At 54.1% G+C, this 27,368-nt stretch overlaps 1 protein-coding gene across 8 annotated transcripts in view; it reads right to left on the bottom strand.

Annotated features, from left to right (window-relative positions):
- Positions 1 to 6,795: 6,795 nt before the first annotated feature.
- Positions 6,796 to 27,368, bottom strand: part of ARHGAP27 (Rho GTPase activating protein 27) — a 36,217-nt gene continuing 15,644 nt past the window's right edge. For 2 of the 8 annotated variants that reach the window (XM_025279925.2, XM_044938871.1), the window contains exons 4-18: positions 17,321 to 17,728; positions 16,872 to 17,054; positions 16,581 to 16,661; positions 16,419 to 16,508; positions 15,997 to 16,064; positions 15,611 to 15,701; positions 15,015 to 15,119; positions 10,976 to 11,074; positions 9,857 to 9,962; positions 9,588 to 9,710; positions 9,416 to 9,514; positions 9,147 to 9,224; positions 8,906 to 9,040; positions 8,648 to 8,753; positions 6,796 to 8,542 (exon numbers count right to left, since the gene is read on the bottom strand). In XM_025279925.2, the coding sequence (XP_025135710.2) occupies positions 8,365 to 8,542; positions 8,648 to 8,753; positions 8,906 to 9,040; positions 9,147 to 9,224; positions 9,416 to 9,514; positions 9,588 to 9,710; positions 9,857 to 9,962; positions 10,976 to 11,074; positions 15,015 to 15,119; positions 15,611 to 15,701; positions 15,997 to 16,064; positions 16,419 to 16,508; positions 16,581 to 16,661; positions 16,872 to 17,054; positions 17,321 to 17,728 (1,950 nt within the window). In that variant the 3' untranslated portion in view covers positions 6,796 to 8,364. Of the gene's footprint in view, positions 8,543 to 8,647; positions 8,754 to 8,905; positions 9,041 to 9,146; positions 9,225 to 9,415; positions 9,515 to 9,587; positions 9,711 to 9,856; positions 9,963 to 10,975; positions 11,075 to 15,014; positions 15,120 to 15,610; positions 15,702 to 15,996; positions 16,065 to 16,418; positions 16,509 to 16,580; positions 16,662 to 16,871; positions 17,055 to 17,320; positions 17,729 to 18,420; positions 18,553 to 22,029; positions 22,239 to 24,910; positions 25,029 to 27,368 lie in introns of those variants that run through there. The other 6 variants (XM_025279931.2, XM_025279929.2, XM_025279930.2 and 3 more) reach the window with 6 other exon arrangements.

Genomic DNA, 27,368 nt, shown 5'->3' with positions numbered 1-27,368 from the left:
CATTAATGAGTATCTACTGAATACCTATCACGTGCCAGGCACTGTGCTAGGTGCCAGGCATACTCGGGTGAGCAATAACAGAGTTCTCACCCTCCTGGGGCTTACAGTATCATGGCGGGGGGTGCGTGTAAAGTCACTAAGTCATGTCCAACTCTTTTGTGACCCTATGGACTGTAGCCCTGCAAGGCTCCTCTGTCCAAGGGATTCTCCAGGCAAGAGTACTGGAGTGGGTTGCCATGCCCCCGTCCAGGGGATCATCCCAACCCAGGGATCGGAGCTGCCTCTCTTTTTATCTCCTGTACTGGCAGGCAGGTTCTTTACCACTAGTGCTACCGGGCGTAGATAACAATAAATAATCATGATATGTGATTGTAAAATGCCGAGCTGAGATAAGAGAGGCACATGGGTCTCCAGTGGTATATAACCAAGAAAACTGACTGAGCTGGGCATGGAGAGGGGCTGCCTGAGGAAGGGTTGCCTAAGCGGAATACGAAAAGATGACTGAGGAAGGGGAGAACAGAACTGCACTCAGACGACTCCGACTCCTCATGACCCCATGGACTCTAGCCCTCCAGGCTCCTCTGTCCATGGGATTCTCCAGGCAAGAATACTGGAGTGGATTACCATTCCCTTCTCCAGGGGATCTTCCTTGACCCAGGGATCGAACCCGGGTCTCTGGCCTTGCAGGCAGATTCTTTACCTTCTGAGCTGCCAGGGAAGCCTGGAAGAGTGAGCAAGGGCTGCAAATGGTCAGAGGAAGGAGCCACCTGGATGTTGTGGTGGTCACCCTGGGTACCACCCAGTTACCCATCCAGGACTGAAGCACTAATTGCCCCAGCTTCGGGAAGGTTGGCAGCTGAGAGCTCTCATCTGAGCCTCTCTCCTGGATGAGCCCTGGGCTATAGAGAGTCTCTTTGCTCAAATTCATGCACCCCACCACCAGCCCCACCTCCCCCAATTGTCCAAAGCAGCCTTGATTCAATGACTGGTAGATAAGGCCTTTTACAGTCCTGGCCTCATTGCCGCAATGTGGGGCCATACTGAGCGTGTCCCAGCCTCAGAGTTTCCTGCGGGGCTGGCTGAGGCCTGAGATGGGCCTGCATCACAGGTCAGCTTTTCCCTTGGTCCAGCCCTGCCACTGCCTTTATGCCACACAATCCTTGAACACCCCCCAGTTAACTGCCTACAGGCTTCTCTCCATATCCTGCAGAACTCAACCCAAGACAGCAATTAAAAGCAGAAGACAGGAAATGGCCTGTGATCGGGGATACTTTCTGAAACAAAGGCAAGAGATGAGCTGTGCCCTGGAGAAAGGTCTGCTCTGAGGTATCAGGGACAAGGAGGTGAGGGGGGCTGTGGTGAGGGAGCTCCGAGCTTGATGGTGGGATGTACAAGGGTTCCCATATTTTCTGTGACGTAGTGAGGTCACCTGTTGAGAGAGAGAGAGAGAGTGGGGGAGGGGCCTGGGGAGAACGAAGGCCTCAAACAGATGTCAGAGCAGGCAATAGAGAACAGAAACCTCACACGTTGCAGGCTGGGAATGTACAATGATGCAATCAGTGGAGAAAACCAGAGTTTGACCAAAACTGTAGTTTGACAGTTCCTCAAAAAGCTAAACATAGTTACTGTATGAACTAGCAATTCCACTCCTAAGTATATATGGAAGAGAGTGAGACATATTCCTATGAACTGACTGTGTCCCTCCCTAAGTCATGTGTTGAAGTTCAAACTCCTAATGTGATGGTGTTTGGAGGCGGGGCCTTTGAGAGGTAATTAGGTTAGATGGATCATGAGGGTGGGGCCTCAGGGTGGGATTAGTGTCTTTATAAGAAGAGGAAGAGATGAGCACACTTGAAACTAACCCAAGAGCATAAATCAACTAGAATCCAATATAAAATAATTAAAAAAAGAAAGCCATTAGAGAATCATTTTTAAAATAAACAAACTGGTAAATTTGGCCCTGTGCTGTGCTCAGCTGTGTCCCACTCTCTGTGACCCTATGGACTGTAGCCCACCGGGCTCCTCTGTCCATGGGGAGTCTCCAGGCAAGAACAGTGGAGTGGGTTGCCATGCCCTCCTCCAGGGGATCTTCCTAACCTATGGATTGAATCCAGGTCTCCCACATTGCAGGTGGATTTTTTACCATCTGAGTCACCAGGGAAGCCCAAGAATACTGGAGTGGGTAGCCTATCCCTTCTCCAGTGGAACTTCCTAACTTAGGAATAGAACCAGGGTCTCCTGCATTGCAGGCAGATTCTTTAACAACTGAGCTACCTGGGAAGCCAAATTTGGCCCTAAAATGCATTAATTTTCTTTACTATGAACTATGCCACAAAAAGCTTGATTATAACTTTTAGATTGAATCACATGTACTACAATTAATCGGTTGATTCCTATTATAGATAGATTCATAAAACTGAAGCTGAATAAATTATGTTTTCAGACAATGCAATGTAAGTTTTTAAGGATATTGAGTGAGGCATTATAGTGAGTTGGCTGGTTCCCATTTTACAGTGCAGCAGAAGATAACCAGAATGAATTCTCAAGACTTCGTATTTACTTTCCCTTGAAAATGAAACTGGCCAATGGTAGTCAGTGCTTGGCTGTTGTTAAGTTTACCCCTCAAAATATTTGATAAATGAATGAATATTTTTTACTTTTGATTTTTAAATGTTTTGACTCAAGAAAAAGCAAAGAGGAAGAGATGGACTTTCTCTCTCCCTGCCTCCCTCTCCCTCTCTCTGCTGTATAAGAACACAGCAAGAAGGCAGCCATCTGCAAGCCAGAAAGAGAGCCCTCACCACAACCCCACTGTGCTCGCACCCTGATCTCAGAATTCTGGTCTCCAAAACTGAGAGAAATGATTTCTGTTTTCGAAGCTACCCAGTCTATGTTATTTTGTTATAGAAGCCCAAGCTGACTAAGACAGTATTTCCACATTAGAAACTCATGCCTGAATGTTCCCAGCAGTATTATTCATAACAGCCCCCAAATGGAAACAATCCAAATGTCCATCAGTTAGTGAATGGATGAAAAAAAATGTTACATATATGTTTTTTTCAGTAGTCATGTACGGATGTGAGAGTTGGACCATAAAGAAGGCTGAGCACCAAAGAATTGATGCTTTCGAACTGTGATATTGGAGGACTCTTGAGAGTCCTTTGGACTGCAAAGAGATCAAACCAGTCAATCCTAAGGGAAATAAACCCTGAATATTCATTGGAAGGACTGTTGCTGAAACTCCAACACTTTGGCCACCTGATGTGAAAAGCCAATTCATTGGAAAAGACCCTGACGGTGGGAAGGACAACAGAGGATGAGATGGTTGGATAGCATCATCAATTCAATGGATGTGAGTTTGAGCAAACTCCAGGAGATGGTGAAGGACAGGGGAGCCTGGAGTGCTGCAGTCCATAGGGTCCCAAAGAGTTGGACGTGACCTAGCAACTGAACAACTACAAAATCTGTACAGTGGAATGTTATTTGGCCATAAGAGTGAATGAGGTACATGGATGAAACTTGAAGACAGGTAGCCCATAGCCTGGTGGTGACAACATGGATGTGGAGGCACAGTTACATCACAGGGAGGCAAGTGTGACGGCAGAGAAAGGCCTGTCTGCTATGAGAGGAGACCTGAGGTCTGGGGGCAGGTGTGAGCTGAGGCTGAGAAGAAGAGGAGGCCAGGGGAAGGGGAGGAAGACGGGAGACTGTGGGCCCAAAGGCAGGGAGGCAAGGAACATTGTGGAGTGGGCTGGGAGCCACACCCATGGGCACAGAGGTGTGCAGAGATGGGAGGTGTGGCTGGGAAGGGCCTCAGGGGTCTTGGTCAAATGGCTGCTAAGGGGAGGATGGAACAGGGAGGGAAGGAGCCCGTCCAGATGACAGGCTGAGTGGAGGTGGGAGAGGCCGAGCTGGGAAGTATTTAGGAGGAAGAAGATAGGGACTTGGTGGCTGACTGGTTGCGGAGGGAGAGGCGCCTCGGGTGCTTGGAGGTGCTGTGCCCTGAAAAGGGGGAGGGGCTGGTTTCAGTTTTGTTGCAGGCAGGCTGCACTTGGGGTGCTTGGCGGCCCCCCGTGTGGGTGGACATTTGCACTTGGAACTCCAAAAAGAGCCGTTTGGCCTGCTGACAGAGATCTGGGTGACGCACATGCTGGCTTGGTGACTGAGTCCCCAGAATGGATTGGATTAGGATTGTCAGGGAGGGTGGAGGGAGAGAACAGTGGGCCGGGGACATTTACAGGCTGGGCAAAGACTCTTGTTGCTGTGAGCGAAGGATGGTGTGTCTCTAGGATGACAGGCAGTTCAGAAGTCCACTCACATGAGGGCTGGGCGTGACCACCGGACTTAGCATCCAGACAGGCACCAGAGGCTTGTTTCTAGGGCAGTATCCGGACAGACGCCCAGATGTCAGAGGACCTGGGGCTTCTGCTGAGAGGGAGAGAGACGGGGAGAGGGCCCCCTGTGACAGCCCTTATCAGCTGTGCTACCCCCACTTATTTTTGTCTGCCCCCCAACCAGATGGCACTTCAAGACAGCAGATACTATTTCTATGTATCTTTGTGTCTTCAGACAAAATCCAACTCATCTCAAATGTATTCACTGTACACCTTCTGGCTTGCAGTGGAGGGTTTATGACTGAGCAAGGGCTTCCCTTGTGGCTCAGACAGTAAAGCAGCTGCCTACAATGTGAGAGACCCGGGTTCGATCCCTGGGTCGGGAAGTTCCCCTGGAGAAGGAAATGGCAAACCACTCCAGTATTTTTGCCTGGAAAATCCCATAGGCGGAGGAGCCTGGTAGGCTACAGTCCATGGGGTCGCAAAGAGTCGGACACGACTGAGCGACTTCACTTCTTCAGATTTCTGGTGGGCTCACAGTAGATGCTCAGACCGCATAGAATAAGCTCTGCCACCAACCTGCCCTGTGACTTCAGGTGAGTTATGACATCTCTCCAGGAGCTTGCTCATTGGTAGTAGGTCATTTCTTTCCTGGTTTCTCTTTTAAAAAATACTAATTTATTTGGCACCGAGTCTTAGTTGCAGCATGTGGGATCTTTTAGTTGAAGTACACAGGATCTAGTTCCCTGACTAAAGATGGAACCCGGGCCTCCTGCATTGGGAGCTTGAAGTCTTAACCACTGGACCACCAGGGAAGTCCCACAGTAGGTGCTTTCTGAAGCCCCGCCTGGTGATAGAATGTGATGATTTCGGGACTTCCGTGTCTGTGACTACATTACTGAACATCCGCCAAACTCTTGGCAGGGTCAAAAACCTGGGGTGCGCTGGGGTGGGGAGCTGACACTTCCCAAGACCTTCCTGCCCCAGGATCCTCCTGCCACTGTCCTGCCACAGGCCCCCCTTCATTGTGGTCTCAAGGCCCTGAGCACTCTGCCTTCTGCCAGCCTCTCCAGCCTCACCTCCCACCCATGCCCACTGGCTTTGTGGGCTTCGGTCACCACGGTCTTTGCTCAGATTTGTTCTCCCCACAAGCCTCCCTGCTTCAGAGCCTTTGCTCATGCTGTTCCCTCTGATTAGACACCCCTTCCCTTACTTCTTCATCCTGTTGATTCCTCTTCGTTCTCTAGTGCTTGGCTCAAATGTGACTTCCGCAGAGGCATCTCAGGCCCCTGGGGGACAGTTACACCCCAGTGACACACCTTCAGAGCACCCTGCACTTTTCCCAGCTTCCATACAAACATGGTTAGTCAAGTAGTTGGCTGTTTAATATCCATCTAGTTCTGCCCTTAGACCTGTGAGAGGGGTCCCTGACGTGTCATGGGTCTCACTTTAGAAGGTTCTACTGTGGTATTGGAAAAGACTCCTGAGAGTCCCTTGGACAGCAAGATCAACCAGTCAATCTTAAAGGAAATCAACCCTGAATACTCATTGGAAGGACTAATGCTGAAGCTGACGTTCCAATACTTTGGTTACCTGATGCAAACAGGCAACTCGCTGGAAAAGATACGGATGCTGGGAAGGACAAAGGGTAGGAGGAGAAAGGGGTAAGAAAAGTTGAGATGGTGGGATGGCATCGCAGATTCAATGGACATGAACTTGGGCAAACTCTGGGAGATGGTGAGGGACAGGGAAGACTGGCATGCTGTAGTCCATGGGGTTGCAGAGTTGGACACGACTTGGCGAATGAACAACTCTGGACATTCTCTGCACCTCTCCCCCCAGAATGAGGACTCTGTGGGGTCCCCTTAGAGCCCAGGCCCATCCCTTTAGACCATGCTCCTGACATGTGGGACCCCATGTCCCTTCCCTCAGAGGGTGGGCTGTGCGGGGCGACCAGGGACAGCAGTTGGCACTAATGGCTGGAATGTTCACATGTGTCCCTCTCCTTGGGCCAGGATGCTCTGAAGGTGGGAAGATTAGGGGTGGGGCTGGGTTGAGAGCAGAGACAAAGAAGTTAATGTTAGAACCTGGCTTTCCAGGTCATTGTAAAAGCATATTTGTCAGAGGAGGAGAATTACAACATCCCTGGTGGTCCAGTGGTTAAGAGACTGCCTGCCAATGCAGGGACATGGGTTCAATCCCAGGTCTGGGAAGATGCCATCGGGCAACTAAGCCTGAGGGCCACAACTACTGAGTCTGCGTGCTGTAGAGCCTGTGCTCGGCCGCAAGAGCAGACACTGCAATGAGAAGCCTGTGCACCGCAACTAGAGAGTAGGCCCCGCTCTCCGCAACCAGAGAAAGCCCGAGCACAGCAATGAAGATCCAGAACGGCCAAAATAAATAATTAAATAATAACAGTAACAAACAGGAGAATATTTTTTTAAAAAGTCAGACAACAAAGTAGGAGAATAGAACACATTTTATCAATTCAGCTTGATTGATAACTTTACAACATGTTGACGTATGTATGGTATGAAGCCTTCATTTGTACTCTTGCCCCAGGCCTGCTGGCATCAGGGGTGGGCTTGGGTCAGTCCCACCCACCAGGCCAGAAGCTCCACCAGGGAGGCAGTGTGCGGTACCCCTGCCCCAGAGCACGGTGCCGGGCACAGAAAAGCAGATAATAAATATTGGCTGCGAGAAATGAGTGAGATAATCCAAGTAAGATGCTTGGCGTGGTGCAAATGTCAATAAATATTAGCTTCTGTTGTTTGAACGCATGAACGGGTGGGTGGGGGAAGGAGGCTGAGGCCCATAAACTGAGGTGGTTTGTGTCTGAGAAGGGAAGGGGGGCCGATGACGCCGGGGTTGGGCTCGCACTTCCTTTCCTGAGGTCAAGCCTGCCTTCCCCCTACCCTGCAGTCTCTTTTCCAGTTCTTCACAGCAAGGTGGGCACTAGGGAGGTACACGTGACAGCAAGGGCACTGAGAGGGGCCAGGATAACTCCTGCCAGTGCTATTAGTCCTCCCCCCAGAGAAGAACAGCTGCAGCAGACTCCCTCTTTGCCCTCAGGGACGTCCTCAGACAGAACCCACCAGCTTAGCTTCACTGCTTTACCCATAAGGCCGTGCTGTTGAGCGGGGTAGCTGAAAGGACTGATGGCACCTTCACAGGAAGCTGTGCTCTGGTGTGACAGAAGGCTGAGCTGGGGAGTCCAATCACCCACCAGACCCTGAAGTCACTTTGCCTCTGTAAGCCTCAGTTTCCTCATCTGTCAAATGGGATTGTGAGTAGAAATGGTGTGTGTCAAGTAGCAGGTGCAGGGTACACATTTAGTGACCAGGAAGAACCCTCGCACAGAGCACAAAATGGATCAAGGGAGGGCAGAGACCCAGAACTCCAACTGGGAAAGTGGATGGAAATGGTGCACAGCCAGCCAGTGGCTGAGCCTGGCAGGAGCTTCAGCCCAGAGGCCTGGGGAAAAGCAAGTTCAGCCGCCCACTGGATCAGTCCTATTTCCGCAGCAGGGAAGCTGTCACTTGCTGCTTCATGATGGCACAGTGCCACGCACAGGGCCGGGGACCCGCAGGGTCTCCGTGAAGGCCTCCACCAGGTGCAGGCCTGACGAAACCAGGAATGCCCTCGGCCACGTCCCCGTCCCCGGGACATCAGCGGCTGTCCCAGAAAACTCGCCCCCACCCTGCATCCTCGCACGTGCCCAGTAGGTGGCGCTGTGGTAAAGAACAGACCCCAATTAACCTCCGAACAGGCCAACTCGCGCGCGGGGTGAGGGGTTGGAGGGGGGGAACCCCCACAGTTTGAGAACTGCCCACAAGGGGTCACCATACCCTCAGAACCGAGGGGGTGCAGAACTCGCAGCCGCCTACTGTCTGAAGGGAGGGGAGGTCTCAGAGATAGTCTAGCCAGAGATAAACAGTCTAGCCGCGTGGCCTCCAGCTGCCCATGCAGGACCACTGTCGCCGCCCCCACTCCCAGGTCCAGCAGCTGGGGTGGGGCTGGGGGCCCGCGGTCAGTGCGGCGGGAAGATGTCCGAGCACTGCTGTAGGATGAGCTCCACCACCTGATTCTGGAACACCATGGTCATGGGCATGCTGGCTTCCTCCGTCTCGGGCCGCAGCAGCGTGGGCCCGAAGACTATGGCCACGTTCTGCACTGACATGCGGTTCCGTTCTCCGTGCTCAATCACCCTGCAGCGAGGGTGGGGGGTTGGAATCAATGCCCAGAGCTGGGGGGAAAGGGGTGGGGTCCCCTCAGGCCCGCCTCCCCATTCCCGCGCAGCTCCCCGTGCTCACCGGCACAGATGCTGGAAGAGCACCCGCAGCGTGTCGTGGTTAGGGGCGGGCAGCGAGCGCACCAGGTCCCGCACACAGCGGAAACGCGTGGCCGGATCCTGTAGCTCTGGGTAAGGGTCGGGTCAGAGCGAGGAGAGAGGGGAAACAGAGAGAGGGGGCTGACTTCGATATCTGGGGGGCCTGGTCATCGCAGGAGCGTGCGTGAGGCAGCCCAGCCCCACCCGTACCCTATCCGCACCACCTCCCCCAGGAGCTCACTGATGGCCGCGAGGAACTGGCGGAAGTGTGAGAAGGGGAAGAGGGGCTCGGGCAGCTCTCGAAAGAAGAGCTTCAGGGCGCCGGTGATCACATGAACGTCCTCCCAGTGCCCGTCTTCCAGGTCCAGACGTTCATCTGCGGCGGGAGGTCGAGGGAGGGAGTAGGGGGGGGAGGAAGAAGAGGTCAGCTCGTTCCTTCAAGCGCCTTCAGGCGTGGGGCAGGGCCAGGGGGCGGGCCTCACCGTGGTCCACCTTATAGCGCAGCTTCTGGATGGTGGCCAGGTTTCCACTGATGCGGTACAGACCGTCGATGTCCAGCCCTGGAGCGGAGGGAGGCGCTGACCCCGGGTTCAGTGGGCTGGCGCTAAAGCCCTTGCTCTGATTCCTGCTCGGAAGCTCTCCTTCTTTCCCCCTCGACCCTGCGCCCCACCCCCTCCCTGGAGGTCTCCGTCTGGGGTCCTGGAAGGAGGCCTTCAGGCTCCGGGAATGCAGGCCCGGCGCGGTTACATACCCCGGGCCTCGACGGCGCGGATACTCTGCTGCACGAAGCGCGGCACTGAGCTCTTCTCGCGCTCACACAGCTCGGCCAGCGGACAGCCGAACACCTGGTCTGGGGGAGAGGCTCGTCAGCGCCGCCTGGGCCCTGGGCCACTGGCGCCCCGCTCTTCGGGCCCCTCGGGTACCTTTGATGTAGCCCTTCTCCCGCAGCGACTGCAGCGTGGGCCGCCTCAGCAGGAACCTGAGGAGCTTCTGCCGGACCTTGCTGACGTCACCCTCCAGGCCTCCGGGCCCCGGGGTGGGCGGTGCTGCCCAATGCCAATGGGAACACGAGGGCTGGGTCAGTCGTTGCCACCATGGTTGGGCGGCCCGGCGGCCCTAGCCCGGTGGTCACCACTCCCCTTAAGGATGTCTGCCATCCACCTCCACCCGCCTCACCCCGACCCAAGCACACCTGCACCAGGCCGTGGCTCATCCTCCTGCCAGCTTCCTAGGCGCTCACTGGACCTAAAGTCCACGCCGCTGTTCTCACTTTCCTCCTCGGGAGGCAGGTCTGCGGACTAGAATCACACCATCTCAGAGAGGAAGAGCTTGGGGCCAACTGGCGGGGGTGGGGCGTGGGGGATCTTCTGGGATGGGGTGAGGGACTGAAATGCCCTCCCAGCAGGCCTGGACTGAAGACCCCTTGGCAGAGAATTCTCTGTTCCCTTACCCAGGTCAACTCAGCTTTACTTCCATCAGGGAACCCCATTCACGCCCCCTCTTAGCTACATGGAGCCCTCCAGGTGTTGGACAGGCATCCTGTTCTCCCCGACCTTTTCTCATCCTGACTACCCTACCCACCTCCTGGTTCCTGGTCCCCTTTCACCACCATTTTCCTTAGCTCTTCTGTACACACTCCACTAGGTCAGCATTTCGCAATACGTGGCTCCCAGTTCAATTTTGCAGTGTGAGCTGGGACCAGAGCACTGCCAACCACCTCACCAGTATCACCTTTCTGGATCTGGATTCCTACCATTATTAATACAGCCAAGCAGGGCATCCAGTGTTGCCTATTTCCTTAATAGGGAATTAAGGATCAAAAAGCCCCAAGCTATTTCCAGGTGAAGAACTGTCAGAGGGGGCCTGCCCCATCTCTACTTATGCAATTGATATATTGAACTTAAAAAAATGGTAGACCCATCAATTCAGTTCTTTTAAATGATGTCTTCTGGTTTCAGCCTTTCTCTCCAGCCTGAGGTTGTTTACCAGAGTATTTACTTTTCTCCTGTCTCAGTGTGGAATGGGTCACTACTCTAGGATATGTTCACCTGGACAGGCGTCCCGTAGGGCCAACCCTAGGGGCCCTTACTTACTTAAGAAAAGCTTCACTTCTTTTTTTTACTTCACTTACTTAAGAAAAGCTGTTTCTTCAGCAGCCCATCTGCATCTGCAGAGAGGACTACTTACCTACCAGTGTCATGGAGCTCCCAGTACCCAAGTGGAGGGTCCCCCTCACAGTGGGCACAGCTTCCTTGCATAATGGCTGGCCAACCCCTCCCCACCAGCCCTGGCAGCCCCTAGCTCTGCCTACCATCTCCTGGATGCCCTGGGTGATGGCACTGTGCCAGGTGCTGATGATGGCCTCCGAGTCATGCTGGATCAGGTATTCTGAGCCATCTCGGCTCCGAAGCTGGTGGGACACAAGTCACTCAGTCATCTCTGGTTCCCTGGGTCTGCCCCAGGGCTAAGCCCCAAGGGGGATACAGGGGTAGAGGTGATCTATTGCTGTCTCCAGGAACTCAAAGACTAATAGAGCCAGGGCCTCTCCCCAAGCCAAGGTATTCCACCTCTTTAAAGAAGTAGGTAGCAGCATCTCTGTGTTACAGATGGGCAAACTGAGGCTCAGTGAGTTTAAGCAAATTCCTTGAGGACACACAGCTAGTGACTGATGGAGCGAGGATCTGCGTGGAGCAGAACTGCATGGCTTAGCCATCTGGTGTGCCTTCCCTTACCCCATCCTGCCTCCCCATGTGAGGCCTACCCAGAGCACCAGCCAGCAAAAAATCAATGAAAGGAACTCCATGTGGGAGGCCCCAAAGCCACTACTCTATACTATTGAGTTGCAAGCAGATATTAACAGCCTGGGTTCTTTATCAGTTGACTGCTGTTTCTGTAACGAGGTCTACAAAAAACAAGGCTAACTTGGATGGATCTCTCCTCGGCCTCTGGCTCTGAGAACCAAGCCTTCAAGGTGGATGGGAATGGTTGGTGGCTGCAGCTCATACCAGCTCTGCCTTTGGGTCCTGTGAGAGAGTCAGAGTCAGCAAAAACTGTCTGAGGGTCTTCCCTGGTGGTCCAGTTAAGAATCTGCCTTGCAATGCAGCAGACACTAGTTGGATCCCTGGTCTGGGTACTAAGATCCCCCATGCAGCAGAGCAACTAAGCCCATGCACCCCAAGTAGAGAGTCCATGCTCCTCAATGAAAGATCTGATATGACACAACGAAGAACCTGTGTGCTGTAACTAAGAGTCGACACAGCTGAATAAATAAATAAGTAGATAAAACTGTCTCAGACAGGTTATAGCTTCCGGACTCAGTGCAGTGCTTTGGCTGTCTAATTATTTAACTTAGACTTGAATGGGGAGAAGGCAATGGCAACCCACTCCAGTGTTCTTGCCTGGAGAATCCCAGGGACAGGGGAGCCTAGTGGGCTGCCGTCTATGGGGTCTTGCACAGAGTCGGATACGACTGAAGTGACTTAGCAGCAGCAGCAGCAGACTTGAATGGAATTTAAAATGCTTTCAAAGGCAAAACAAAACAAACCTGCATGTTCTACTCCATCCTCCTCCCTGCAAAGACCAGAGAACCTTCAGTGGGCAGAGAGCACAACCTCATTCTAATCTAAACTGAGAGGGGCCCTATCTGTTATTCCAAAGAACAAATGGCCTAACAATGCTTCTAAAACAATTGCCATTCTTTTCGGCAGCTGTCTCAAAAGTGGTAATCAGTTCACATTCGAGTTTCATATGGAAGGCAAATCTGTCTAGTTATGTATCAATATATTGTACAAGACATCCATTCTGCTGAATGCATAGGCAGGCAGAACTCAAGCCAGCTATTGTCAGGGGCCACCAGGACAACTAGGAAGACTGGCCATCCTCGATGATACAGTATTTAGGGCAGTCTCCTATAAAAGGGCTTCCCAGGAGCCACTAGTGGTAAAGAACCTGCCTGTTAATGCAAGTGAGATGAAAGAGTTCTATATCTGGGTCGGGAAGATCCCGTGGAAGAAGGCATGGGAACCCAGCCCAGTATTCTTGCCTGAAGAATCCCATGGACAGAGAAGCCTGATAGGCTACAGTCCATAGGATCGAAAAGAGTTGGACATGACTGAAGTGACTTAGCACGCGTGCATGCTTGAGAAAAATCTGAAGTTGCCTACAGGTGGCAGGCTTCCCTGATAGCTCAGTTGGTAAAGAATCTGCCTGCAATGCAGGAGACCCCGGTTCAATTCCTGGATTGGGAAGATTCCCCAGGAGAAGGGTTAGGCTACCCACTCCAGTATTCTTGGGCTTCTCTTGTGGCTCAGCTGGTAAAGAATCCACCTGCAATGAGGGAGACCTGGGTTCGATCCCTGGGTTGGGAAGATCCCGTGGGGAAGGGAAAGGCTACCCACTCCAGTATTCTGGCCTAGAGAATTCCATGGACTGTATACCCATGGGGTCACAAAGAGTTAGACATGACTGAATGACTTTCACTTTCACTTTTTTCCCACCCCAGTGGAGGGAAGATGACTGCCAGCCAGTGGGAAGCGGGGGACTCCAGGATTTCCATTCCAGACTGTCAGCCTTCCTGTCAGCTTGAGGCGCTTCCAAGAGCACCATCTGCCTTCTGGTCTTTGCCAGAAAAGACAACTCAGAAGCATTCTACTCTGAAACTTTCATCAAAAACCCAGTCAGAGAGGTGACATTCAGAGAGCACTGTTTGAAGACTTTCCCTCCAGTTCAAATATGATGTCCCTCCTCAATCTGATGTTCACAACAGACATAGCTAGTCGATCATAGAGCTCTACTCGGTGGAGTCTGGGGAAGGCTTCAGACCTACTGATCAGAGCTCAGGAGATACAACTGGTTTCCAGCTCTGCTCTGTGGATTGTTGTTGTTTACTTCCTAAGTCATGTCACACCCCATGGACTGTGTCTGCCAGGTCTGCCAGGATCCTCTGTCCATGGAATTCTCCAGGCAAGAATACTGGAGCGGGTAGCCATGCCCTCCTCCAGGGGATCTTCCTGACTCAGGGATTGAACCCGCGCCTCCCGCATTGGCAGGCAGATTCTTTGCCACTGAGCCATCAGGGAAGCCCCTGCTCTGTGGATACTCTGGTTCTAAAACTGAGTGAAGGTGGGTGAACCATCATTAAACAACACACTCAAGCTCCTTGCAGAATTGCTTTTTCTGAGCTGAAATGGAAGGTCATGCATTTTTTGGCTTTCAGCAAATGTTACCTGAAGCAACCCCAAGAGTCCCTTACTAAACTAGAAGAGCTGCACACTAAAAATTTCTTCTAGAGCCAAGGGTTAGGAAAAAGCTTTGATTTCCCTCAAAATCTAGAATGGTTTTCCCCTCACTCCCCTGACTCAATAATGAGAGCCATGTTTCACTTTGGCTGCCAGGAAACCAGGAGCTGACTTTTTCCCCCGCAACAATAACCTTAGTATCTGTACATCCCCTGTTTCCTAATCCCACTCCACACTGCCCTCTTCCTCTAACTTGTCTTTTCTGCTCCTGGCTTTTCAGTAGCTTTTACCACCTCACCTATATGCATTTTCATTGTGAGCTGCCTCAAAACACTTGGAGAGTGAGGTGAGGGTGCTTGCCTGTTTAATTTCTCAGTCACATCTGACTCTTTGCGACCCCATGGACTGTGTAGCCCACCAGGCTCCTCTGTCCCTGGAATTTTCCAGGCAAGAATACTGGAGTGGGTTGACACTTCCTGTTCTAGGGGATCTTCCCAATCCAGGGATCGAAACCACATTTCTTACGTCTCCTGCATTGGCAGGCAGATTCTTTACCACTGTGCCACCTGGAGAAGCCCAGGTGAGGATAAGAGTAGTTTAAAAACAAGACAACACATGGACAGTGACGGGTGTGGCCTGAGAGGGAATTGCCTGGGCCCCATCTGGCCTCTCTTCCTGAGGGGGAGCCTGAGAAATGTGTCCACTGCCCTGACCTGGTTTATTCACTTCCGATTGGAAGCTGGGCTCTAACAAGCCAGAGGAGGTGTCCCAGCCTATCAGTCTGAGTAGGGGGGACCCAGCATCTCCTGTCTGTCTCAGGCCAAAGCAGTGGGATGAGGACTGCCCTTCCAGATGTGACAGTGTTATTCCCCAGGGACCTCTACTCGGGGACAAAGGGCTCCAGGGAGCTCCGCTCCTGGAGAAGGAGCTGCAGAATCCTGATGCCAGAAAACACTGTGGACAGATCCCCAAGGTGGGGACAGCTTTGGTTTTGAGCCCTGAGAATTCCAGCCTTAGCTCTGCCAGGGTCCCCCTGCTCAGGGGGGACCTGCTTAGTGAGGGCCCTAAGCCATCAGTAGGCTCCCTCTCCTTCTCCTCACTCCCACCACTCACCTCCAGCACATTCTTCTTGCTGGATTTGTCTTTGGGGGCCCAGGTGAGAGAGGCCCCCTTCAGGTCCACTGTGAACTCAGGGGTGGAGAGCTTGGAAGGCTGCCTCTGCGAAGGGAAAAAGGGTTGGGTTTCAGGATGCCTGCAGCTCAGCTCTGGCCTGTCACAGCATCCTGGCTCCAATCCACCAGGCTCCCTTGGCTCTAGGCACAGTGAGGGTCATGGCTCTGGAGGCAAGAGACCCAAGAGTTCCTAGAACCATGGAGCCTGAGGGCTGGCTGCTTGTTTGCTATCTGCCACCTAGGAGAAGAAAGAAAAAAGGAGTGCAGTCCCATCTCTGTGAGCAGGTGTATCTGGTTTCCAGTCTCCCTGCCCACCAGGCTGGAGCTGTCCATCCTCAAGGACTGGTTCCCACACCCGACGTGACTGGACGTGCTTGTCCTGGGGTGATCTGCTCTCATTGCCCCTGCCAAGGCCCAGCTTCCTGGACCCTCACATTCCATGGTCTCAGACCTAGCCTTCGGGAAACTTGATTAAGCAAAGCCCCTCGGGAGTCAGAACAGATGGGGTGGCCCCTGCCCTGGAGGTCCAGGCCTTACCAAGCCACCGGCAGCTGAGTTTTTCGAGTCTTTGAAGAAAGTCAGGATTCCACCCTCCAGCACTGTCCAGGAGGCACTCCAATGCTTCTTCCTGGGTAGGGGCAGTGGTGGCAAGGCTTGGGTTGGTCCTGGGTTGAGGTGCCCCCCTTCCACCCCCAGGATCAGGGCACAGAGTTTAAGAACACAGCTTGGGGCACCCAATCATGAGAGGTGGACTCCCAGGGCTAACACCTGGCAGTCAAGGGGCCTTGGGCAATCATCTCTCTGTGCCTCAGGGTCCTCGCAGGACCTCATAAAGGGTTAATAAGAGTTTGACAGATAGGAGGTGCTCAGTGAACATCATCATTAAGGCCCACCGCGGGGTCTGGAGGCAGCTGAACTCTCACCGGAGCCGCTTTCCTTTGTCCACTATCTTGGTGCGATGGAGCACGCCTGCCTTGTCCAGGGTCTTGATCTTAGAGAAAGAGGGCGAAGGAGGAGGTAGTTAAGGGGAGGAGCCACTCTCCCTCTCAGCCAGCAGCTCCCCACAGGTTGGGCCTGAGTCTCCACTGAACCCTCTTTGCTGGCACCTGGCCAGTGGTGGGGGGTGCCTGCTCCCACAGCAGCCGCAGCAGCAGGAGAGACATCCTACCAGCCCCCAGCCTGTCCAGCTCTGAGTCTGGGATAACCCAGCACCCAGGTTCCTTTAGCCCAGGCTGGTGCTTGGGCCTATGGTGGAGATGTGCCTCCAGACCTAATCGCAGAACCTCCAGAAACACCCCAGTTTTTCTGTGGGGTCCTGCCAGGTCCTACATGCCCCCTCCCTTACCTTCTCCTCCGGGGGGGTGGCCTGGGCTGGGGTCTCACTGTTCTGGTTGGATTTGTGGCTGTTTCGAGGGGCAGGGACAGGGACTGGGACCTGGAAAGAAAGACACTGTCATATTGAGCCCCCTCCTCTCTCCCAGGCACTCTCCTTTCCCCAGTTGGTTACCTGGGGCAGGGCCCACTGAACAGAGGCGTCATCTGGATTGTAGAAGTACGTCTTCCCGTGTTGGTTCTCCAGCCTCACCCACTGTGGGGAAAGGGATGGTCAGGCCGCTTAGTTCACAGGATAGGGGAACAAAAGTTTCCCTCCAGAGCCCAACACCGCCCCAAGGAGTTTAGGGGCGGGCGTGGGAGATACAGTCTTGGGCTGGCATGGAGCCCGTGCGGGAACTTCAGTATAGAGTGGTAAGAGAAGCGACCTCACGACAGTCTGCGCCCATCTGCCCGCTGCCCCTACCTGTTCTTCGGTGATGTTGTTGGTGTATACCGTCTGCCCATCTGGGCTCACATGGCAAGACCAGCCTGGGGGTGTGACAAAGGGAGAGGAGGGGCCAGGCTCACTGAAGGAGCCCACGGGGGAATAGTCTTCCTCTGGGTAACTGGTCAGCAAATCAGGGTAGTCCGTCTCAGGGGTAGGGGGCTGCAGGGAGCAGAAGAGCCAGAAATTCTCAGAGCCAGAATTTCTGGCGCCCCGCCCTTTCGGCCACGCCCCCACCCTAGTTCCCCCGAGCTGAGAGGGGCGGGGTCAAAGGCCCTCAGTGATAGCCTCACCCACCCACGACCAAGACCCCTCCCTCTCAGTCCCCAGGGCTGTGCGGGGCAGGAGGCGGGGTCAGAGGCCCTGAAAGTCAGCCCCGCCCATCCTGACAAGGTCCCGCCCACTTCGAACGAGGCCCCGCCCCTCACCCTCTGGTTGCTGGGGCCCAGGCCCGGCTGCATCTCCTGCTCGTCCTCCAGCTGGTCCTCGAATTCGTCCTCCCAAGCCGTCTCTCCCGTCAGCGGGTTGTAGAAGAACACCCTGCGGCTCTCCTCATCCCAGTACTGGCCCCACTCGGTCTCGAGGCTCTCGTGGCTGCCCACCGAGGCCGGGGACGTGGCCGGGCTGGCGGGGCCCTCAGCAGCCTCGAAGGGCGACTCCCAGGTGGTCACGCCCGTGTCCGGGTTGTAGTAGTAGGGGCGTCCCGTGCCCGCGTCCGTGTGTGTCTCCCACACCGAGTCTCCCACACTGCGAGGGGCCGCGGAAGCGCGGGGCGATGTGGCCGGAGGCTGCCTCTCTACGTTCGCGTACACGGGCTCCGGGGGCTCGTCCACCTGCTCGAGGAGGAAGGAGACGTGACCTTCGGGGCTGCTCAGCGGTCACATTGTCCCCACTGGCACACTCGCCACTCGGGCGACTTTCAGCAAGTCTCAGCACCTCTCGGCCTCAGTTCCCCCAAATGCAAAATGTGTGCCTTGCCCTCGCTCCGGAAATCGTAGTGAAGAGAGAAAGAGGACTTGTTCTGGAAAGTGCTTTGTAAAATATGAAGTGCCCCAGAAGCGTGGGGCAGCTACATTAATTATTAACAATAGTAAAATACTAACAGCTAAATTCTCCCAGCTGCACACTCACAGGTGTGAGTTAAAGACTGCGCAGGAACAGAGAAATGGCCTCAGGATACTTGAGGGCGGGGCCCTGCTGCCTTCTACAACCCCCACCAAGAACACCCAGTCCTCCCTCCTCCTTCTCCAAAAAAGCTCCGGAACTGGAACCCACACTGCCTCTGGTTTTGGATTTGGAGCTGACACTTCCCCAGTACAGGAATTGCAGACCTCAGAATCTATTCCAGACAAGAGAAAGAGAAGGAAGGGCCAAAAAAAAGGGTATGCGTCTCTCTCCCCACCCCACCAAAGCAAAGTGAAGTGGGAGAGAGAGGCGGGGTCAAGAGCCAGATCCTCCCACTCTGGCTAGGCACGCTCCCCCGCCGCCCCCCCCCCCCCCCGCCCCCACCTCGCCCCGCAACCCTTACCCTCTGCAGGGTCCAGTTACACAGAGTATAAACCTGGTCATGCTTGACGGCCTCAGGGCGCCCTGCTGCCTGCTGGGCAAAGTCTAGGCCCTTACCAGGGCACCAGAGGCTGTCCATCACCGGACTGTCTTCCCCTCTGTATTTCCTGCCACTCCTGGCCCTTACCTTGAACTTTAAGCTCCAGCAGCACCCAGTTGCTAGAGGCCCCCACCCTCTCTGCTGTGTCTGCTACAGACCTCAGCTCATTCACACCCTGAACCTCTCCCTACCCCCTTTCTCACCTGGCTAACTCCTATTCCTCCTTTAGGACTCAGCTCAGGTGTCAGGTTTAAGATCTTTCCTGAGATTTCTCCTGTGTGACCACCACACCCAGCCTAGTACCCATTAGAAAGAAAAATAATGACACTATCAAACTCCAGACAGCAGAATAGCATGAGATTAATACTGTGTTCTAAGAATGCAAAATGTTACAAGGGAAAAGCATATTTCAAAATGGTAAACTCGGGGACTTCCCTGGTGGTCTAGTGATTAAGAATCTACCTTCTCACGCAGGGAACAAAGATTTGAACCCTGTTCAGGGAACTAAGATCCCGCATGCCAAGGGGCAACTAAGCCCATGTGCCACAACTGCTGTGCTCAGGAGCTTTAAAGCCCATGAGCCCCAACTAGAGAGAAGCCTGTGCACCCACATGCCATAATGGAGATTCTGTGTCCTTGCTGCAACTAAGACCTGATGCAAACAAATTAAAAAAAAAAATTTTTTTTAATAGTAAACTTAGCACAATTTCCATTTTGCATTTTTAAAGTAACTCTCCAAAATGTTAACAGAGGTTATCTCTGGGTTGCGTAATTATAGGAATTGGGTTTGGTTTTGTTTCATTTTTTCTTTTTTGCAACAACAATTTTTTTTTTTTTTTGGACAATAAATCTCTTTAAAACAACAAATCGTAGAAGTTCCTCCATTTCTGTAACACCTTCATTCAGCTATAAACTACTCAAGAGGGGAAATGCATCCTGCTCAATGCAACCTCACTGGGCCTGCAAAAGTATCCATTTGGCCAGCAAAGATCTGCCTGCTCTGTGCCAGGCACAGGTCTGGGCACTGGGAATGCAGCTGTGGACAATCAGACACAAATCTGCCCTGGTGGGGCTGCTACACTAGGGCACACGCGTGTGAATGGTGTGTGGGGTGGGGAGGGAACCCAGCAGAGTGGTAAGGAAATGCACTGCACCTCGGTGATGACTGCTGCTGACAAGAAAGCAAAAATAGAAGGGGGTGTTACCAGTTTACATAGTGTGATGGGTCCCAGGCCTGGAGGTGGCAAGAAGACTTGAGCATTCCTCCCAGTCCACTCTGCTCCCTTGCCCCACGAACTCCTGTCTGGCTGAAATGGGACCTTCCACACCACTTCTTTTTTCTCTGTCCACAACAGCTCTCCTGTGGCATCCTGTATTCCAACCACACCAGCCTGCTGACCCTCCCCCAGACACAAAAGGCATCTTCTTAACCAGTGTTCCCCCCGTCACCCCTGACCTGTGCCTTTGCTCCAGATGTTCCCACACTCTGGAACCTGCCCCCCCACCCTGCCCTCCATCTCAATTCCCTGTCTGTCCAAGTCCTGATGCTCTGCTGGTGCTCAGCTCACAAATCTCACCTGGGGGAAGTGTGTTCCCTCCAGTGAGAAGTCTAACCAGCTGGCACTCTGGTTAGTCATTCTGTTGGGCCCAATGGCATTCTGCCTTGGTGGTCCGTTCATTGTCCACCCATCTGCCTACCTTCTCTGTCCCCTCAAAGGCAGGAGATTCTTGAGATCTAGACCCAGGATGATGTAACTGACCACAGCTGACCACCCAGCAGACAGTCCAATGTCCCGAGGCACACAGCCAATCCACCAGAAACTCCATGGACTGTAGCCCACCAGGCTCCTCTGACTATGCGATTCCTCAGGCAAGCATACTGGAGTGGGTTGCCATTCCCTTCTCCAGGGGATCTTCCCGACCCAAAGATTGAACCTAGGTCTCCTGCATTACAGGCAGATTCTTTACAGTCTAAGCCACCAGGGAATGCAAGTCAATTCCATGCCAAACTTAGCAACAAACAAAAACCAAGCATACCTAGAACTTACATGCCAAAACTAGAGAGTCTGTGAGCTGCAAAGAAAGATTCTGCATGCTGCAACTAAGACCTGACACAGCTAAATAAATATTAAAAAAAAAAAAAAAGAAACCCAAACACACCTGACACTACAGGAGAGACTAGGTTTAGCTCTGAGCAAGAACTTCCTGAAAATGAGCATTCAGGCACAGAAACCAGGAAAATCCTTGGGAGGACAGGATGGAGGCAGTAGGTGGAGGCAGGTGGATAATCAGACATACCTCCTACCCACCCCAGCTGGACCCACTGAGGCAGTGACCTTGCTTGTCCCTGGGACAGGAGCTGGAAGGGAACCAATGAAGGAGACAGGCTTCTGGACACGGGGATTTCCACATGACCAGGCTGCTGGCCTTGGCTGAGTCCACGGGGAGTCCCAGGCTGGTTGGGCTGATGGGAATCTTGTACAAGGAACATCCCCAGCTAGTATAGAGGAGATTTGGGAGGTAGACACTTAGCCCCCGCCTCCCCCCACCACCACCCATGTTACAGGGCTGTCAGCAGGAAGAGAAGACACAGAATTACTCCGTGGGGCTCCAGACTGCAATCAGAGGCCAAACGGGGGCCAGGCAATGCCCCTTAGAGGGAAGTGCAGTCTAAGGATTGGCACTGCCCCAGAGACACAGGCTGCCTGGGCAGGTTGTGAGGGGCCTTCTTGTGAGGTAGGGGAGTGGAGTTCAACCCCTGCTAGGGTTGCCGCAGCCCTGCAGAAAGAGCTGGACTGAAGTAGCCCTGAGGCCCCTTCAAACTCTAGAACTCTCTGTACAGCCCCCACAGTGCTACTAATAAAACAGAGGTGGCTTCCTCTCCTGGCACAGTCTCAGCCAGGTGCAGACTGGCTCTTGGAAGCCAGGCAGAACCAAGCTCTCCAGGCCCTCAGGCCTTCCAGGGGGGAGCTCGGCCAGATTGGAGCGGGGCTGCCTCCCCGCCCCCAACTCCTGGAGGCCCAGGCCAGATACAGACACAGCCCATCCACAGGGCCTGCCTGGGGCACCAGGGGCTCTGGGGGTCCACACCCCAGGCAGGTGAGAGACACAGGGGACACTGAATGGAAAAGAAGAAGTGGTCTCCCACCTCAGAACCAAGAACAGAGCCAAGAGGGGCCCGGCTGTCACCACATCCAGCTATCCAGTTCCCCTAGCCCTCCAGCTGCTCTCATCACCAGTCTCCTCCCTTTGCCCACAAGCAGGTGACAGGCTTGCCCCTTTCTCCATACCCCCCACCCCGTTCACCATCCCCAAGCGGATCACTGCCTCTCAGCATCCCTATGCTACCCCTAGGGAGACAGGTGGGGCCTCGGAGAAGGAAAGAGGAGAGAAGGGAGGAGTCCCAACCTCCGTGAGGCTCCCAGCTCCTGACTCTGCTCCCTGAGCTTGACTGGCAGCCCCTGGACCGCATAGGCCCCTCTGCCATCCCCATCAGAGGCTGAGCTCACCCCCAGTGCCAGGGTCCCCTACCTGTCCCCGCAGGTCCCGACTCTGCCTCTTGGTCAGTTTGGCGGTGATGTCCACCATCCTGTCCCCTCTGAGCTGCTGGGATGCAGCCCTGGGAAGGCTTTGTGGGTGGAGTTAAGGGGCACAACCCCAGGACTGGCACAGGGCAACAGGGAAACAAGAAGTTGCCTTGAGATGGCGGGAGGCTGAGCCTCCAGCCCATTTCCTGTCAGGGCTGCGGAAGTGCTGCCTGAGACACAGGCTGCCTGAGACAGGGTGGGGGTGCCTCCGGTCGGGGGTATTTTTATGTCCAGGGAAACCACAGACCACCCCACTCAGCGCTCTGATTACCAGTGAGTTCTGAATCCCAGGCCCAGACACAGGCATGGGGCAGGCTTCACGGAGGATGGCATTAGGCCCGCTGGTGGGGGAAGGGTGGGCTGCACAGATGGGGGCTGCCAGAGGGGGCAGCTGGAGCCTGAGCTGCAGGAGACTGGACAATGAATGGCCACCGACTCCCCTAAGGCCCAGGGAGAATGTGATGGAAAAGAGGAAGCTTGCATGTGGAGGGGCGGGGGAGGGGGGTGGGTGGGATATCTCAAAGAGGAAGGCGTTTGGGCAGATATGGTCTCAGAGGGAGCTGGGTCTGGATCCCTCCAGCCACGTGGAAGACCGGAGGGGTTCTGACCACATCGCCATCTACCCGCCTGACCGCCTGGGTCTGCCTCCTGCAACCTTGGTCACCAGATGCATGTGTCCACCCCCACCGGCGTGCCCACACACATGCACAAGTATTCCCAGACCCCTTCCCCACTCTCCATGGACCAGAGAAAGGGGGCATGGACTAGCTCTCCCATCCTACCCTGAGAGCTTCCTTCTAGCCTCTTGTCTCTTCACCCCTCAGCAGGTGGGTGCTCACAGAGGACACAGCCTGTCCTGGGTGAGAAACTGTGGTCTGTCCTTTCTTCATTAACCCCCTCAGAGGTGCTCCCTCCTCAGCCCCAAGTGCCCACCACCCGCCAGCCCGAAGGCGCTCCGGCAGTGGCTAAATAGGAAGCTCTGACCTTTACCCTTCCACCAGGATCCCAGGGCCCTCATCTCATGTACCAATCATCCTCTAGCCCAGAGCCCTGGTTCCTTCCTCCCCGGCCCACATCCCCCGGGCTGTCCTGCCCTGCACCCACTGTGGGCTCAGCATGGGGACACCCAAGTAGAGCCAGGCCTGGCATGGATTCGGGGTGTGGGACACTTGGGGAGACCCCATCCAGAGCAAGTCTGGGGCCTGTGCCCTACTCTGCCCTCAGAGTTCCAGTACCGCCTCTCTACCATCCCCTGTGCCCCAACCTAGAAGCCAGTGGCCCAGAGACACACTAATCCCCCCCGAGAGACCTGGAGTCCTCACACTTGTAACACATACGACACGTCACTTTGTCTCCACCTGGAGGGCTAGGGGACACACACACACACACACAGCCACCTAGAGAGGTGCAGTCAAGCCGGAAGACAGATGGGAAGAGCCACTGTAAATTCCAAGGCAGCTGAGCCACTAGGGAGGAGATGGGGTGGGGAAGGAAAAGAGGAGGACTGGGGTGGGAACCCAGGCCCTCGGCACTGCCCTGCAGGTGCAACTGGGGAGCAGCGTCTGCTTGCAGCAGGAACCAGGAGCGACAGGGTCTCCCCGAGGCAAAGGCCATGAGTGACAGTGGCGGGAGGGGACTGGGACCACAGGAGAGGCAGCCAGCACCCGGCCCGCTGCCCCTCCTCTGTAAGAGGCCTGGCTCTCACACCTGAGCTCTCCCCCTGGGCTCTGGCCCCACCCTTCAGGGATGGAGCCACCCCCACACAGATCCGGCCAGTCTGGGTTACCGAGGAGGCTGCCCCTCCCCCAGTGAGAGGAGGTGGTAACCACGGCGGCTCCCCTTGGGGTCCTCCTCGCTCACCACACCCTCATGCCTCCAGAGGCACACGCTGGGGGAGGAACAGAAGAAGCCAGCAGCACCTCACCCATCTTCCCAAAACCCTCACTGAAGTGTCAGGAGCAGGTGCCACCAGAAAATCCCTTCCGCTCTCTGGAGCCAGAGGCAAGGGAAATGCCTGCAGACCAGTGACTTAGCCCAGGGACTGGCTAGAGGGGCTGGATGGAAGAGCGGGGACAGGTCCTCCTTGGCTGACTCTGGGCCTGAGAGCCTGCTTTCTGCCATCCAGCTGGGGTGGGGGTGGGGTGGGGCGGAAATGAATGGTGATCTTTGCCCCCAGGGACTTAGCCGTGTACAGAACCGCCCCAGGTCTGGCGTCTGCCCCTCCTCTGAGCACGCCTTCTCCAGGACAGAGTCCAGGTCTCACTCCATACCCACCCCTAACCCAGAGCCACGCTGTCACCAACGTGCTGTGGGGAGGCTGGGGCTCAGCCAAAAGGGGTTCTCAAACCGTAGCCATGCCTGGCCCCGCCCCCCCAGAGGCATCTAGTGTGATGAGATTCCAATCGTAAATGACCTGGGGTGAGGTTCTTCTCCTGGAATTGGGGCAGAAGCTCCATTCAGTTAAAGGGAAAAAAGAATAGAGCTGGAGTCCAGACTCCAGTCTTGTGTAGACTCTGCCTCAGTTTCTCTCTGGGAGACCCCTGGGATCTCTGGGCCTCAGTCTCTTTATTCACTAGGTTGTCATTCTCTTCTCTCTCATAGGGTTGGTTGGTGTAAAGGAGCCAAGCTGATGCCCTAGTTCCCACACCCACTTGCAGTCTTGGGGAAGAGAGCCGGGTTACATTTCTGCTTTTCTTGACTTCGGGTTTTGATTGAGTGCCCTTGGTTTTGGACTCTGCCCCTAGCCTCTTGGTGACCGGGAGAAGCTGTCTGGTTGGCCTGCTCCTCCCGGGTGAGGCCTGGGGTGGAGCCCCTTCACCACTCACCACCCCCTGGGCTCTGAGTAAGGCTGGCAGACACCCAGGAGGTCTCCTGCCGCTGGGCCGGGAGGAATCAGAAGGGGTCTGTCGGACTTCCCTGGTGGTCCAGCGGTTAAGAATCCAGCTGCCAGTGCAGAGGACATGGGCTCGATCTCTGGTCTGGGAAGATTCCACGTGCCACGGGGCAACCAAGCCCACGTGCCCCAACTACTGTAGCCTGCGAGAGAAGCCACCGCAAAGAGAAGCCCGAGCCGGGGATTAGAGAGCGGACCCAGCCACCGCAACTGGCGCAAGCCTGCGCTCAGCAGTGAAGACCCAGTGCAGCCCAAACAACTGATGAGTTAAGAAGAAACGGTCTGTCAAGGACCCTCCTGAGCCAACCTCAGGAGGCGGGACAATGTAACAGGGTGGTCATCTTCTGCCGCCCCCTCCAGCCAATCTGCCCCTGTGCTTGCCTTTCCTTCTCCCTCCCCTGATGGGGGCTCAGGGTCCGCCTGTCCAAGCCGACCTCCCCAACCTGAGCCCTGGGAATCCAAGTGACTCTCATCTGCTCAGGAGTTGCCTCATCTCAAATCTCCAGCCCCATCCACCTGACTGCCTTTGTCCCTTTGGCATTTCAACAAACTCAAGGTCTCTCCACCTTGGGAAAAAAAAAAAGTGTGCCCCTGGTGAAGGAGGAAACAGAACAGGCTCTATCTTGAAAGCAGGACTCCATCTTGGGCCAGACTGTGGACTTTGAGCCACAGTCTCTGTGGTATGCCCAGTATCTATGGAAACAACATACCAACTGGAAAACCAGGCCCCCCGGAAGGAATCATACATTCTATTAAGCTTATTGGGGTATGACCACAAACCTATTGATAATTGTCCACTGTTAACTATCTAGGCTTAAGGCATATGAATCACAGGTTAACTCTAATTGTATCTTTCTTTTTCCTTTGTTCAGACTAGGTTCAGGGAATTTGGGGAAGTGGGTTTGGGCACGTACGCTTAGGGTATATAAGGTTTTCACAAAAACTGGTCGGGATCCTTGGCTAAGAGAAGACTCTGCCTTGGGCCCGCTGGTGTAATAAACTGCACGCCACTATCTGCATTGTCCTTCTGAGTGAGTTTGTTTCCCGGAATGCGTGGCTACAACACTGGAACCAGCCCTCCCCTCCTGTTCAGAGCCAACTTCTCAAAGGAGTCTGTTCACCTAGCATCTCGCCATCTGCTCTCTCAGATCTCCAGCCCCTCGCTCAGGTCTCCTACAACCTCCTCAAGGGCAAGTTTGGTCCTGGTCTGGCCTGGCTCCTCTCCTATGTAGTCTTTATCATCCTCCCACTCCTGGATGCCTCAGGCTATGGCCTCTTGGTCTGCTTCCTTCCTCTGCCCGTCTCCTGGGTGCTTGCTATCTCATCTCTGCTTCTCACCCGACTGTCCTGGGAAAACTCAACCCCCTTTATTGGGTTAACAACTTTCAACTGTATCTCAAGGTTGAGCAATCCAACTGCCCGGGGATGTCCTTGATACACTGAAAAGATACACAAACTGAGTTCATCTTCCTCCTCCTCCCCATCTCAGCATCACCTCTGGTGCTGAGGAGGAATCACCTGCTTCTCTTGTCTCATCTGTCTCAGAGTCTTGGCGACCCTACTTAGGGAAACCTCTCAGACTCACCAGTCCCCAGGTAACACCAGGGTTAGAGGAACATAGGAACATCACCACAAGAAGTCAACATTCAAATCTAAAACAGACATTCTGGGATGTCTCTGGTGGTCCAGTGGCTGAAACTTCGAATTCCCGATGCAGGGGGCCTGAGTTCGATCCCTGGTCAGGAAACTAGATTCCACATGCCACAACTAAGAGTTCACGTGCTGCAACTAAAGATTTCATGGGCTTCAGCTAAATATTCCACATGTCACAACTAAAAAAGATCTCGAATGCGGCAAGGCAGATTGAAGATGCCATGCACCCACTACTACTGGAGCAGCCAAATAAATAAATATTTTAAGAATAAATAAAACAGACATTCGACACAACAACTGGTCTGTCTCTTTGTCCATGTCAGGGCAGAAGGAAAAGGAAGGGGTTGTCTAGGGAGAGTTCAACCAAATGCAATGAATGCATAGGATTGGATCCTGGTTTGAACGGGCTATGAGAGACTTGTTTAGGATAATGGGGAAAATTTGACTATGGCCTGAATCTTAGACTACATTAAGGCATTAATGTAATGGTATCAATGTTACAGAGAAAAAGATCATTTTTAGGAGATGCATGCTGAAGTTTTCAAGTGAAGTGAAGTGAAAGTCACTCAGTCGTGTCCGACTCTTTGTGAGTCCATGGAATTCTCCAGGCCAGAATACTGGAGTTGGGGAGCCATTCCCTCTTCCAGGGGATCTTCCCAACCCAGGGATCGAACCCAGGTCTCGCTCATTGCAGGTGGATTCTTTACCAGCTGAGCCACAAGAGAAGCCCAAGAATA

Source organism: Bubalus bubalis, chromosome 3 (genome assembly GCF_019923935.1).
Source record: "Bubalus bubalis isolate 160015118507 breed Murrah chromosome 3, NDDB_SH_1, whole genome shotgun sequence".
Lineage (NCBI taxonomy): Eukaryota > Metazoa > Chordata > Mammalia > Artiodactyla > Bovidae > Bubalus > Bubalus bubalis.
The sequence above is the reverse complement of the archived record's forward strand: the minus strand, read 5'-3'. Positions and strand labels throughout refer to the sequence as shown.